We start from the raw sequence: 15,110 nt of genomic DNA, 5'->3' as shown, positions 1-15,110 counted from the left end.
GAATGTAACTCTGGGCAGAAGCAGAATTAGGCCCATCTACAGTGAGACTCCCAGAAGGAATTAATCCACTAAACACAGCCAAAGCTGAGGCAGCAGTTCTCCATACAGGAGCTTCATTTTATTCCTCCCTGGAAGAGGCACAGATTGTGGACTGAATGAGGCAGTAACCCTATGAACAAATGACTGTACTGCTGTGTAATGTAGATTGCTTGTGTGGAAGAGGCTGAATTGGGATTATACAGGTCAATTCATAGGTATTATACGGGTCAATTTTTAAGCATGTGGCTTTGTGGTCTTAACAGCATACTTTTGATGTAGCTCCTGTGTCTAAATGGAATTATTTAAAGAACAATGCAATTTTGTGGCAACAAAAAAAGCCTCTGCAAGACCTTTGTTTATAAGCAAATCCTTGCTTATATCCAGCACCAAGATATTTTAATTAAAATATATTACAAACAAACTGAGTGAAAGAAGAAGCAGCAACTACACAGGAAGGTAAAATACTGAAAGGAAGACATGCAGGCTGCTTAACAAATTGAACAAGATGTGAAGGAGAGAAAATAAAGAGATGACTCAGAGGGACAGCCCTTGCTGTAACCTAATCATGAACTGGAAGAGAAGAAAAATCATCTGAACACTGTGTATAAAAGTAAGGAGGGAGAAAAATGACAGTTGCAGAATGGAGAGAGGCAGAGGCATGGAGGAAAGCCAAGTATTTAACATTTCAGGATAGAAAAGATTACTGTGGCAACAAATTACTTGAATTCCCCTAAAGGGAATCATGTTCACTTTTAAAGGAAACATGCATAATAAAGCAATACTCATTTACAACTACACTTAAAAGAGAAAAATGAGCATTAAAAAAAGAGCACATGGTTTCACTAAATTTATTGGCAAAATTCTGATGCCTTTAATTCTAGCCATATATGGAGCAGTCACAGCTGATTTTTATCTAGATTATTAAAGCTTTGCATTAGACGCCTTGTCTTATGCATGCTTTGGAAAGCTCTGTGCAAATCTCTGTATGTGATTGATAATAAAAATAACAAGTAAAATAATATAAGCAATATTTTGCTTTTCTAATATCTCTACCTGATTGTTCACCAGAGGATATTTCTTCCCTCCTCTTCTTTTTTGGTTTATTATTGTGGGAATTTTAATTTTTGGGTTTTTTTATTGGTCAACTTAATCAGTCTATTATATTGTTACAGCATTTGTCATTTGCCAAAAGGCTATGGAACAGTGGGGGTTTTTTTAAGAACGCATTGTTCTATTACCTAAATCAATTTCCTCTGATACTGTTTGTCTCCATTTGTGGGTATGGCTCCAGCAAGGACAGTAATTAGCTCCCAGGATAACGCTCCTGGGCCCCGCCATGGGAATTTTACTCAGGAGGATGTCAGATTGCTGACCACAGCCTCCCACAACCCCTTCGCCCCCGAGAGTTTCCTTCAGAAAAATATTATTAATGATTCTGTGCTACATATGGAGATAGACCTGACCAGTGACAACACTTTCGTATCTCTTCAGATTTCATCGCCCTGAAATGGAGAATATGTTCAGATGAAAAAATTTAAAACTATTCAGTCACAAAGTATTCATACTATTGTTTCTTGTACTAAAATAAATATTCATTATCTTCCTTGGTTCTGACCTAAAAATGATTGATCCTACAAGTTGTTGATAAAGCCTCTTACTTGGGATATTAACTTTGGTGTATGAAAAGGGGGGAGTTGAGAAGAACCTTTTCTAAAAAACCCACCTGCTGCTGCTGAAGAGGGCACTCTTGGCTTTCTTTTACGATTCCCCTAATTATTTTCCTCAGTCTTACCCTCTGCCTGGCCCCACTGCAAAGCATTAGCAGGCCCATTTGTAAAGTAGTAGTAACACAAAGTGAAACAATGCCATAACTGTCATCCAAATTGTTCTGTACAGGGTACTGGAAGTGTTCAGTAATAAATGATATAAAAAGGTCTTTTATTGACAAGCTGCCATGTGCTGTTTGCATTAGAGAATATGAGAAGATGATGGCTGCTGCCCCTAGGTCCCAGTGGCATTCAACTCAGTGAGATAGCAGAAAATGCTTCAGTTTGCTTAAAGCATTGATAACACCTCTAAATAATTAACTGAGGACTTCCTGTCTTCAATTACTTAATGCTTTTTTTAACATCTTGAGAGGATTATAAGCAATTTATGGATTTCACATGATGAGCACATTCACCACTATTCCCACAAAGCATTTGTGGGATCATGTTTCCAAAGCTTTGATGTAATTAAAAATAAGCAGCAAGACAATGGTGCTGTGGCAAGGTGCTCGCCTTCACATCTGCCATTTGTGAGACCCGAGATTCAAGGTCTCCACAAATACTAATGCTACAGCTTCATTAATGTTCAACTGTTGCTCAGGGAAAAGCAGGCAGTTTTGGAGAGGAAAAAAAAAAGAAAAAGAAAAAATAAGGATAATGGGAAAATCAAAACATCTATCCACAGGGAATAAGACAAACAGTTCAAACATTTGAGATTATGTATGAAGTGAATTTGATTCTTTTATCGTATTCTTTTAATTTAGAGAGCAATAATTACCCACACTGCTAAATCACTCTCATGAATTCCACATTATTACCCAAGGAAGCTCCTGCAGAAAACAGCAAAAGATTTGATTATGACTGTCAGGAGGAATGATCACTTATTTCATTCCTGGCTTAACATGGCCGCACTGAACAGTGGCTTAACAAAACTAGCACACAAAAGAAAAAAAAAAAGATCTTTGTTTCTCAGGAATTAATTTCATTTCCTCTCACTTCCAACGGCTAAGTATTGTTGGTATTAAAATGGAGATATAACTGCCTTGGAGGTGCATGAGAAATATTTTTCAATGGGCTTGATATATCACTCCTTGTTGGAATGTTCCTTCTTTGCAGTGTAAACTTACAACAGCAATTCTAAAATATGTACCACCAACTCTGGCTAATATCTCATGTCCAGAAGTACTGAATATGGAGATAGGAGTAATACACCATTGATGAATTTCACACTTGAGCATGGTATTGTCAGAGAGAAACAGCAATCTTGCTCTTCTGTGAGTGACTACAGCAGAGACAAACTCTTTTAAAGCACTAAGGGATCCACCCTGACTCAGGATTCATGCTTTGAGGGGTATTTGCGTGCCATCTATGCTCTAGAGGATTTATGTGCCCTAAGTCAAATTCTGCTCTTTGGCTGGCTCTCATATGGTGTGTACAACATAGGAATCTTGAATTTTCCTACTTGTGGGGTAAAAAACCTAGGGAAAAATTAATGCATTTGTGAGATATAAAAATTTAATGAGCAACCTGAGGTCAAAGAATGAAAATAAAAATATCCCATAATGCTTATGTCCCTGCTCTGTGTTCAACAGAAGCATTTCTAAGAGGAATTTTGGCTCAGTGTAACATTCAAAAATAACTAAAAATTGAATATGTGAAAATAATACACTTGAGGTCTGAGCCAAACTTTCCCCCAGAATCCCTGGAATAAAGCTTCTTTCATCAATTATTTAGAAAATGGCTATAAGCAATATATAATATTATAAACAGAATTTGGGATCTTTCCTGTTCTGTCTTCCTTTCCTTTTTATTATCTCAGACATAAAGTACTGGATCCTTCTTGATCCTACACTGCTACACATTCACAACTGCATTGCTGCACATCAGTGATGTTAAAAGAGCGAGTTGAATCTGTATGAAGGGATGGCTGGCCTACACAGAATAGCTAAGTCCTTGAGCACACTACAAAGTATGCATCTTCAGTCGAGCTGGATAGATTTATTTTAAAATTTTGAAATTAAGTCTATTAATATTTTAACAAACAGCAGCTGGAAATGAAAGAGATTGGAAAAAAAAAATTAAGATATGTAAAGTCATGATGAAGCATTCCAAACAGTGCACAGTGCTGGGGATTTCAAAGTTACTGACAAGTGGCATTTTTAATATATTAATACTGTCTTATATCTTAAGGACAGGACATTAGCCTGTCAAAGAGCTTTGCCTCCTTACCTGACACTGTGTGCTGCATTCTGCCTGCAGCATCAATGTATATAAGTCCTCTCCCCACTTGACTGATCTGGTACTCTCTGATGATCCCATTTGGTTTCTTGGGTGCACCCCAGCTTAAATGTAATGCTGTGGAGTTCAGAGCACTGACTTCTGGTGGCTGAACACTTTCAGGGACTCCTTGGACAGTGACGGCAACTACCTGAAGACATATGAATTAAACAGCAATTTAATGTAATAGTACACTAGATACCATGATCAATGAGAATGTCACTTTTGTTTTAAAATGTTGTTTGGGCTGGCATATCATTACCAAGGGGCTGGAGAAGTAGTTACTCTTTTCCTCCTTTTTCACAATGAAATCTGACCTTGAATACATTACATAAGTCTGTGTCTCCAATTTATCACAACAGGTTCACCACGTTTTAGCTGCAGTGTATGGCACAGGGTGAAACAACAAAAACTGTATTGCTTGAAAACTCTTGATAACTCTCTTCCATATGGTTTGTCAGTGTCTCTGCATTTTAACTGCCTGATTTCATATATTTTAAGCACCAGTAAACATGGGGCTAAGCCTCCATATATCCCATGCAATCTGAACTCTATTGCAGTTATCTGCAACTCCATACTTCTGTAAGGAATCTAAAGATTTTGAAAGATAGGATAAGTTTGCACTTGTTAAGTTCTTTTACAAAAAAAAAAAAAAAAAAAAAGAAAAAGGTAATTTTCTATTGACACATCTCCACCAGATGCACCATCAGCTACAGAGGAGGCATTTCCAAATTACATTGGTTTAATAAGTGAGTCAGACCATTTTCTCTTTGAGAATCACTTTTCTTTTTCTGCTATTACCACCATAAAGTATTTATATTATGCTGTAAATATAAAATGTGCCCTCTATAATATATTGTCTTAGTGCATTTGGTGGAATCAGTCCCCACTTGCAGACTTCAGTGTTTGCAACAGTAAACTCCTTAATTACAAGCAAGTGAAATAAGCAGGATTTATTATCAGGTCAGTGGTTGCAGCAACTGTGCCTACATAGTTTCCAGACCACAGCTCTGTGTGCAAGGAGAGGACTATCCACCCGTCTTCATCCCTCTACATCAGTGTTTTTTATTTTAGACTTCTGGCTAAGATTTGCATGTATTAGAAAAACATTTAAACACCCACAAATAAAAAAAGAATCAATACCACAGATATAATAATTACGAAACATAATCATTACTCCCCACCTCTGCCCCACAGACCTTACCTTTGTAGTCCTAGAAATTCATTTTCAAAGAGGCAAGAATAATATTGTGAAAAAGAGGTCACTTAAGAAATAGTTTTTGCAAATTATGAATAAGGCAGGTACTTTGCAGAATAAAAAGGAGAGCTGGTTAAATAGTAATGTTGGTGAAAGGCATCCATGATTCAAAGTGATACAAATGGAAATGAAACTGTGAGAAAGGGAGGTAAGAGATTCTGTTTGCTTAAAGCTGAAGCTGGGGTAGGTTGCACACAAAGGGATAGTAAAGCCTGAAGCAGGTGCAGATACAGAAAGCCAGCAAAGAATAATAGAGTGAAAGGAGGCTGTTCCAGTGGAGTGGAAGAGTACCAAGTTTGTTGAACAAATTGCTAGAGTATAACTAAAGCAGATGATCTAAGAAACAGCAAGGAAGAAGAGGCTACAGAGCTCCTAGTGAGAAGCAAAAATTTAATTTCCAGGTTTAGAGAAGGCGTATTTTAATATTCTTTATTCCGCCGTGTACAGCTTTCTCTTTAACAAACATCAGTTCCTTTGCACAGCTGAACAGTGCAATTTCAGCTTTGCCACGACTGAGATACTGCTTTCTTCTTCCATTTGCTTGTATCACCCTGAGGTTCCAAATATTCACCTGTCAGTAGCTGAATCCAAATCAGATTATTGATATTTTTTTTCACTTACTCAATAATCAGCGTGTCTTCAAATTACCCCTTTCCAAAAGCATTTCAATGTTGCCACACTGACTGATAAAATCCTGGCACCAGTTTCCACAAAGCCCACTTCACTAACCTTGCTGCTGTCTGTGCAACCAGCAACAGTGCAGGCTCGCAGCTGGTAGGAATACTCTTGGTATGGCTGGACACCGCTGCTGTCTGTGAAGCTTGTTTCTGTTCCTCTAAAATGCTCAATTCCATTTCGGAGGATGATGTAGTGAATAATAGGACCTATTGCAGAAAGAAATTTTTCCCTTTTGTTAGCTGAGGGATCCTGTGTCATGGGACAATAACCTACTCTGTATACAGAAAACATTCAACGAAATATCTACATGGCCAGAGTAACAGATAATAATTCTGATTAAATGCTGAATGTCAATTACCAGCTACTTTTCTCACCATCTGCATCAGCATCTGAGTAGATCTCAGTTTTTAGTGAGAGCTTTACCAAGTTTCCTCACAGTTTGAAAACAATAAGCAAGATTTCCTGAAATAAACATAAGCACCACCAGCCTTAGCCCTGAATCCCCAAATATTTTTAGGATGATTATCATTTTCTGATCATATCTGCACATGTATTATTACAACTGTTCTCAAAAGAGGCTTTTTGGCACTTTGTAAAGACATAATAAAATTGTCTTATGTGAAGAAGACTCTCCTCTTATTTGCAATAAAAATTATAGCAACCTAGAACAAAACATTCCTGCAGAGCTTAGGAATATGTGTACTTCAGTGACAGGGGTTAATTATGTTTTCTGATTTTGGAACACTGCTACTGGAATGATAGAAAAAACACTTAAAAAATGTATCAATACCATTTGGTTGAAGTGGTTCCTCCCAGTCCAGAAGTATCATGTCTTCCCGATTATCTACTTTGGCCCATTTTGGTGGACTTACACCCTGTGGTGCATCTTGCTTAGTGACAGCTCTGCTAATTTCACTGAAACCTCTTCCATAGCTATTCCAAGCAGACACCCTGTACTCATATGTGACAAAAGGTTCAAGGTTCACATCTAGAAAAAGAAAATTACATCTGGATCATCTCAGTCTTATCAAAATACAAAATAACATTATTTTCCCCCCTGGGTTTACAGATAGAAATGGTTGTTATTCTTTAGACAGGACCATAACTTTTCTCAACTTTTTTGAAAGCAGGTTGACATGTTAGGTACTCATTGAATTTCACTCATTGCATATCCCTGAAGTCTCTGCCCCAATTCATAGATTACTTCTTAAAAGAATTCTGCTTCACTACAATTCATAGAATCATAGAATGGCCTGGTTGGAAGCAACATTAAAGATCATCTAGTTCCAACCCCTCTGCCATGGGCAGAGACATCTCCCACTAGATCAGGTTGCTCAAAGCCCATCCAGCCTGGCCTTGAGCAATTCCAGAGACGGGGCAACCACAACTTCTCTGGGCAACCTGTTCCAGTACCTCACCACCCTCACAGTAAAGAATTTCTTCCTAACATATCATCTAAACCTGTTATCTTTTAGTTCAAAGTCATTCCCCTTGTTCTATCACTACCTGCTCTTGTAAAAAGTCCCTTCTCCAACTCTGTTGCAGACCCTCCCTTAGGTACTGGAAGGTGCTCTAAGGTCCCCTGGAAACCTTCTCTTCTCCAGGCTGAACAACCCCAGCTGTCTCAGCCCATCTGCACAGCAGAGATGCTCCAGCCCTCTGAGCATCTTCATGGCCTCCTCTGGGTTCACTCTAGAAGATCCATGTCCTTCTTCACATTGTCTCACATTTAATTGGGGTATCTGAGAGCATTCAGGCCATCTTTTTCTCCAGAACGAATTATCCATACTAACAAATCACCAGCCTGGTCTGCCCCTTTTCCTTACCTGTAAATGAATACTGTGTTGGACCTCCTGTGTAGACAGTCTCCTCTTCTGCTGGACACACAGCTGTTTCTGCTTCTGTTTCCGTAGCACTCAGTGACCCTTTTATCCACGCACAGATATTCTCCTTAGGATCAAAGTCACACTTTCCACAATGTGCTGTTTCCTCCATAGATAAAGGGCAAAGGACATTAGCCTTGCATTCTTCTTTTACCTAAGGAATACACAGGCAAATGTAAATATATTTTCCCTTCTCTGTAAATGTTTCCATTAGTATTTCTCCGTGTTTATACAACACAAAAACCATGCCACCACCTTGAGTACACTGATATTTCTAGCATATAGGAGACCCTTTCAGCCTTTGGCCTGTCCACTGTCTTTGATCATTGATGTTTATATAATCCTTTCTAAAAGAAACAGATTTTTTTAGGGTTCTTGGATGAAAGCATCACAAATTTTAATTACTGGAAGCACAAATTGATGGATTTGTTGAAAACAGAAGAGTCTAGAATCAATGACAACAGGATTTTATCCAAGAATGTGAACATTCTGTTCTTGCAAAGGCCAATATCCTGTGGCAAGTCAGTAGCAAATTCCCAGCCCCTCACACAGCTTGCCAAGTACACAAGAGGGCCCTGTGCAAGTCCTTGGCAGCTTTTAAGGCTGAGAACTCTATCCATGGGCTATATAAATCATGTCTTCTGCCACACCACTACTAAACAGAAGCTTTGCTGCAATAAGAGGACTTCTGCAAACATAAAGATGTAAGATTTAACCCATAAAGTACAATTCAAAGAAATATACACTGAACATCCACAACTTTCCATTAAAATTCATGAAATAATATTTTTGCCAAACCATAAGCTAGAGAGCAATAATTCTCGTAAAATATAGGTTGATGCAGAAAGAAATGTACTGCCAAATTTGCAACAAATATTTTTACCCATTAGGTCATAAACTTCAGAAGGAAAACCAAACAGATTATATCTAATGCTTCCTTAATTCACCTATTGAAATTAGCTTCTTAGCTGATTAGAAACCAGATAATTTAGCTTCCCAAATTTGGCACTTCCACAAAAAATTATGTTGTGATAGATATCCATATGGTATGCAGGATATAGATGGATTGCATTCCCATGTAAAGTAGTTGCAGAATGTGTCAGACTATCAGCCCTTTTGCTGTTAGCAAATCTATACATCTCAGAGAGCCAGCACTGCTATCTCTTTTCTACTGTGGGTAAGTGAAATACAAAGCACTTCCTTTGTTTATACTTTATACCTAAGGCAGGGATCTGGTGTGTTATCTACCAGAATTCATTAACCTGTTCTCAGCCATTTTTTCCTTTGCATGAGCTACTAATACAACACATTGAGGAACTGCAGCTGACTCATCACAATGTCTGGATTTTCTCTGGGAGAAAATTATTCAGTCTGAAAATAAAATTACATGAAAATCTGTAAATGAAAAGGCAAAGATGTAAGAAATATTTCTGTATTAACTTAGCAGATGAACAACAAGGATATAGGAACACCTGCATATGGCAGGATGGGGTCTATTTTACTTTTCTTATATGTTTGGTAAATTCCACAATATCTTTCTGATTTCCATATTTTAGAATTCACAATATCCAATGTCCTTATGTTCTTTTTTCTCTCTCACTTTCTCTCTCTCTCTTATCATAAATATAATGCAATTTTATAAAATAATATACATATATATATATTATATATATATATATATATATATATATAGTAACAATTGAGAATATTTTTACAACTTATGTATAACACCAAGGTGCTAATTCTTGAAGGTTTCTGTTGAATTCAACTTGGCAAGGCAAAATTGTCTCATGCTGATGCCTACATTCACAGGGCACTCTTGGAAAAGACCAAATTAGCCTTCATGGTGTTTAGTTTACTCTGACATTAAAATAGAATGAGAATAAACTATACAATTCATTAGGCACAAAAGGACCTATTCTAGTACTGCTGAAATTTATGCCAAAATGGCCACTGGTTTTCTGTAGGATCAAGATTAAGTCCATCAAGAAAATGTCAATTGCTTTATTTTTATTTTAGGGGGTTTTTTTGTGTGGTTTTTTTTTTTTTTTTTTAAGAGGGTTGGGGAAGCATGTCCTACTGCGGGCCCAAAATGAAATGTTATAGCATTTTTATACTTCAGAACTGGCCATCCAATTTTAATTTCCACTTAATGAACATCATCAGAAACAGTGGTCACAGAATGGAAACTGGCTATACATGTCAGTCTTGTTAGTGTGCCAGCTTTTAGCCACTGTACTAATCTGAAGTGCTGGGCAACACTTCACAGAGGCAGCTAATCATTATTAATTCCTTTAGAATTCATTGCAATAACATCAATCATGGCAAACTCATTCGGTATTAATATGGATGTAATGTGAAAATGAATAATGCACACAAGAGTTTTTATATTCCTATTTTAGAAAAATAGTTATGAACAGTGTATTTCTCTTTCCATCATCAAATCAGAGACACTGAGAGATTTTCTATCAATTACCTTCATCATCATTCCAGCTGAAATCTTGTCAGAGCAAACATATTTCAAAGGATTATATCCAACTCCATTACAGCATTCTTCACTCTTTGGAATAAGTTCAGTCTCACAGCATTTTACTGGCACTTGGTCATTCTTTCTAACATGTGCTAGGGACTCACCACTGGAACCTGAGCAGCATATGGTATCTGACTTATTCACGTACTCTTGCCCACAGCAGAACATCCCTGAAATGAACAAACAAACAAAAAAAATTGGAATATGAAATTTAAGTAAACAAATAGAAAAGAAAGGAGAAAGCTCACAATGCAATACATCTTGGCATAAACCCATCAGCAGCTGGAATTATGCAGATTTAGCTAAAGTGAGATTAAATTCAAACGTGAGGTGACTGAATTAAGCATCCTGACTTCCAGACCTACTGAAAACAATCAAGAATTAAAGAAACAAACAGGGTCCCCTATAGTCAATGTTCGCCACTCCTGAACTTTTTAAAGAACTTTGCTACGGAATACCACACCAAAGTACTGGCCATAAAAGGCTGGAGATGAATTTTTGATGAAAATTTCCTGTAGAATGTAAAAATTGAGAAAGCTTTCCATGTACTTTCTACTCAGGTCTCCTTCACACCCCCATCACATGGGCAATCTTCCAACAGTGCATCTTAGCATTCCAGAATTTATCATATATTTTATATTTTAAAGTAGGGGGTCATATTAGGTACCTAGAACAGAATGGGTCACTTGGAAAATACCCAGTGAAGCTTCAGCCATCTAATACAGAGAATTATCATTCAAGAAGTTGATATCTATATATAATTTGCATTTCTACACTGCAATTGATAAGCTGCCAAAATTAATTCCATTGTCTTTTTTCTGGTTTTAATAATTTCATTTTTAAAAGAAAAGCTCATCATAACCACTGCAATTTTCCACATATTCACATGAAATACCAGTGTTGAACCCAACACCATCTAAAGAAAGGGCTAAGTTTTAACTCAGAACCAAACACTACAAACTCTTTTATAACTGGCAATGAAATAAATGTTATTACTAATTGTACTAGGAAGATATCACACAAAAACCAGGGCTGTGATATACTGTTACATCTACAAAGTAGTTTGTGTTTGACGTCATTTCTGCCCTATGTTGGCATTTAAAACACATGCAAGAGTGGCCATTTTTTTCACTGCTATTTATTGCAGAAAATCTCTCTTAGAAGTCATACATAATGAAAATTAATCTTTAATGGCGTGATCCTGCTAAAGCATTCAGAACATTTCATTCCAATCACTGGAATGGCTAAAAATGGTGATGTTACTTACATACTTCACCTTTTTTCAGGGCTGGTTCTATTAAAAGCAATCAAACTGTGATCACCAGCTCTTCAAGAGGTAAAATATTTCCTCTTGTTCACACCCTTTTTTCAAATTGTCCTAGGATTCTACCAATTTTAAAGAGAGAATTAATGCAGAAAATGACTCAATTCAATACTAATAAGCAACTCAGACAGCCCCAAGGGACTTCTGACAGGCAAACTAAAATTTTGATAATGAACTGTTTTTCTATTGAAACAAACAAATCTGTATTCTTTCACTGTGAACCTCATCTTTGTTTAACAGAATTAAATTTTTCAGCCAAGATTTCATTCACATAACAAGAAGTGACTCCCTTTCTAGTTTCTTTGGTAAACCATTACTTCTTTAATTATTATCAACCTTGTTCCAGTGTGATAAATTGCTAATTACTTAATACCCTAATCAGCGTTCATTCTTTGCACAGATAAACTGTGACAGCGCCATTAATTTAAATAGTAATTTCACTTAATGGCCAGAACGGCACACCAGATTTTTATGCAGCATTTTCTGAAGACTGCATCCATCACTGCAATATTCTGACATAAAGATGTCTGACGTGCACTAACTCACTTAGGGAGAGCAGATGTTGCAGAGCAGAGTTTGGTAGTAATTCCCAGAGTGCATCACTTCAGCATGAATGAGCTGCAAAGGCAGAGGTAGACAATCTTCTGAAACTGCATTGCATAGCCTCTGACCTTTCCTTAATTTATCACATGTAGCACTTGACTCCTGAACCTTGACACCTCAAATGTACAATTTTAAATATGCTCCAAGAAAAACAAAATAGAACAATGTAATATTGATGGATTGATTTGCCTTCCAAAAATTGCTTTATTAAATTGATTAAGGCTCCAGAAATTCCTATAAATCCTTGCTGAATTCAGCAAAACATCAAAATGTAAACTATTTGTTTGTAACTCAGTTGGAATGCGTGTGTCATATTTTATATAGTTATGTTTCATAGGCACGTAATGCATTATAGCAAAAAGAAAATCCATGGGCTGGAAAAGACACTTCCTGCTAACACTGATTCTGTCAACAATTATTTCATGTTCATCCTCAGCAACTGAAAAAATTTATAAACCTAGCTGAGTGATGAATTACTAATTTAGTAAATCTGCAAAACCAATGCTTTCAAAAGGGAAAAAATGAGTTTTAAAAGGCTTAGACTTTGGAGCCAGAACAGAGGATCAACAAAATACAGAGCCAGTATACATTGCAAACTACTCCAAAAATCCTTGGCTTACATGCGGGTATTGCAACTGTTACAGATCAGGAACCACAACAGTACAAAGCATCCTCTTTCATGAGTCTGGGATGTCAGTATAGTGGCATTAAAAGAAAAAAAAAAGAGAGAGAAAGAAAATCCAAGAGTGGTTTTAGCTGACATTATCCTTTATAGCCAGAAACAGAGAACTTTGGATAATCACACTGCAGCAAGGGGCTCAGGATGTGCCTGTTCACCAGTGCCAGCCTTTGCCAGCAGATGTCTCTATGGTCACCCCACTAAATAAGACCAGGGAGGGGCAAAAAAGGAAACCTAAGAAAAGAGAAACTAATAAATAAAGAGAAAAAAAGTAATGTAGGATGGATGAAAATCTCTTTTTGCAAGGCAAACTCTCTGAAAAAGATATGTAATGGCAAAAGAAAACGTTCTGTGGTTCAAGCTCTTAAACCAACACTCAGAGCAAACCTGGATCTGGATTCAGCAAAAAGACATTGATTTTGAACTGGTCATGCAACAAAATGAGATTGTATACAAGGCTTGAACTTTTAGTGATCAAGTTTTTTTTGTATTTTTTTTTTTTTTTTGGAAGGACTTAAAGCACTCAAACAAAAGCTTTAAATTGTCACTAGATTTTTAGCTATGGCATTTATTACCAAGGACAAAACAGTGCTTCAGAAGCAATTCAGCTTTTGCATAAAACCACCCCCCCCCCCTTTACCTCTTCTCCTTCCAGACAATGAGATCAGCTTTCCAATTACCATATTCTTGCAAAATTCTACTTATCCATTTGCCAATAAGTAAATTATGTTGTTGTGTAAGAGTATTTTTTCCATTAGAATAATTACAATAATTAGGACAGGAAGCAGGTAGATTTTTGTGCCTGGCTTGTGCATTTTCATGATGTATTTAGCAAGGCTGAATTACTCCAAGAAATTAAGCAAAAACCAATTGAGCATGATCTATATGATATGATAAGAAACCACAATCTATTCTATGCTTAATGCAAAAGAATACGATCTCTTTTCAACTGTGGTGCTAATTCATCTTTCAAACCTGTATTTGTGTTCAGCTGTGTGCTGGCTCACAGCGTAAAGTCCTCACAGAAAACCCGTGAGCAATGAAAAAAGCCACTGTTTTCTTTTTCAATGGCCAAAAAAATGTCATCCCAACCCATTCTTGGGAAAAATAGTGTAAATTATTGAGCACTATAAGCTAAACACATTTTTAAAAGAGAGATATAAAGGTTTTTAAAATATATATATTTAAGGGAAAAAAAAAAAAACTGTTAAGAATACATATATACTGAAATGAAGAACATAACTTTCATCCCAAGATACCTGTATTACACTCCTACACAACTCATCTGCCCAGAGAGAGCAGTAAAAACATAAACGCTACCCCAGCAGTTCTGTTCCAACAGCATCTGTTAATTCACTCCATTTATAAAATACATATTGACAAAGACAACTGAACTGGGACCAGAGAGATTTGATTTGGTGTGAGAAAGTCAATTCAATGTGATTTTGTTAAAGGGCTCCTGCAGGCAAATAAAAGAGTTTAAGTAATAAAGTACATAAAGAGATGTTTTATGAGCCAGCCCCGTCTTGTGGCAGCCGCACAATGCGCGGCTATGCAAGAGGGCCTTGCTCAAAGCTGGTATTGAGAGCATGGATGCTGTAGATCAAGCACAATTAGGGATCACAATGAGAGGAAGCTAAAATCATGCAAGCAATGCTGCTCACAGCTCACACCACGAGTCGCCAGTGGAAGGGAAGGATAGGATGGAAACCACAGAAATCATGGCAATACTCATCTGATTAGCTCATCCTGACAGTCAGCACCCAATGAGGGTGCTCCTAATAACAGAACCACTGAGGGATCCAGGGAATACAAAAAATTAGCTGAAGATAGAGCTTATTTTTGGAGAAAGGAGGAGTTCAGCCTTCATATCTGAATTCTTAGTTATATATTAAGATTCTTAGTTGTATAACTAGGAGGCTCGAACAGGCACACACCATCACTCAGCTTTGTACACCAAACATAGCTGGGTACTAAACCTTCATTATTTCTGTATTTCGAAATCAGGCTCCCTTTCCACACCACAACAGTTTCTGAAGTCTTTTTGTCAGGCTGAGAAAGCCTAAGGCTGAT

At 37.1% G+C, this 15,110-nt stretch overlaps 1 protein-coding gene across 1 annotated transcript in view; it reads right to left on the bottom strand.

The window, feature by feature from the left end:
- The window catches only part of USH2A (usherin), a 374,258-nt gene that overhangs the window by 72,695 nt on the left and 286,453 nt on the right, over nucleotides 1-15,110 (bottom strand). Inside the window, exons 50-54 of the mRNA XM_041477027.1 lie at nucleotides 10,378-10,601; nucleotides 7,845-8,055; nucleotides 6,809-7,006; nucleotides 6,070-6,224; nucleotides 4,035-4,233 (exon numbers count right to left, since the gene is read on the bottom strand). Coding sequence (XP_041332961.1) covers nucleotides 4,035-4,233; nucleotides 6,070-6,224; nucleotides 6,809-7,006; nucleotides 7,845-8,055; nucleotides 10,378-10,601 — 987 coding nt within the window. The remainder of the gene's footprint in view (nucleotides 1-4,034; nucleotides 4,234-6,069; nucleotides 6,225-6,808; nucleotides 7,007-7,844; nucleotides 8,056-10,377; nucleotides 10,602-15,110) is intronic.

This window comes from Pyrgilauda ruficollis, unplaced genomic scaffold (genome assembly GCF_017590135.1).
Source record: "Pyrgilauda ruficollis isolate IOZ18807 unplaced genomic scaffold, ASM1759013v1 scaffold4, whole genome shotgun sequence".
In the NCBI taxonomy this organism is placed as follows: domain Eukaryota; kingdom Metazoa; phylum Chordata; class Aves; order Passeriformes; family Passeridae; genus Pyrgilauda; species Pyrgilauda ruficollis.
Note: the sequence above shows the minus strand (reverse complement) of the source record. Positions and strands in the feature narration are given on the sequence as shown.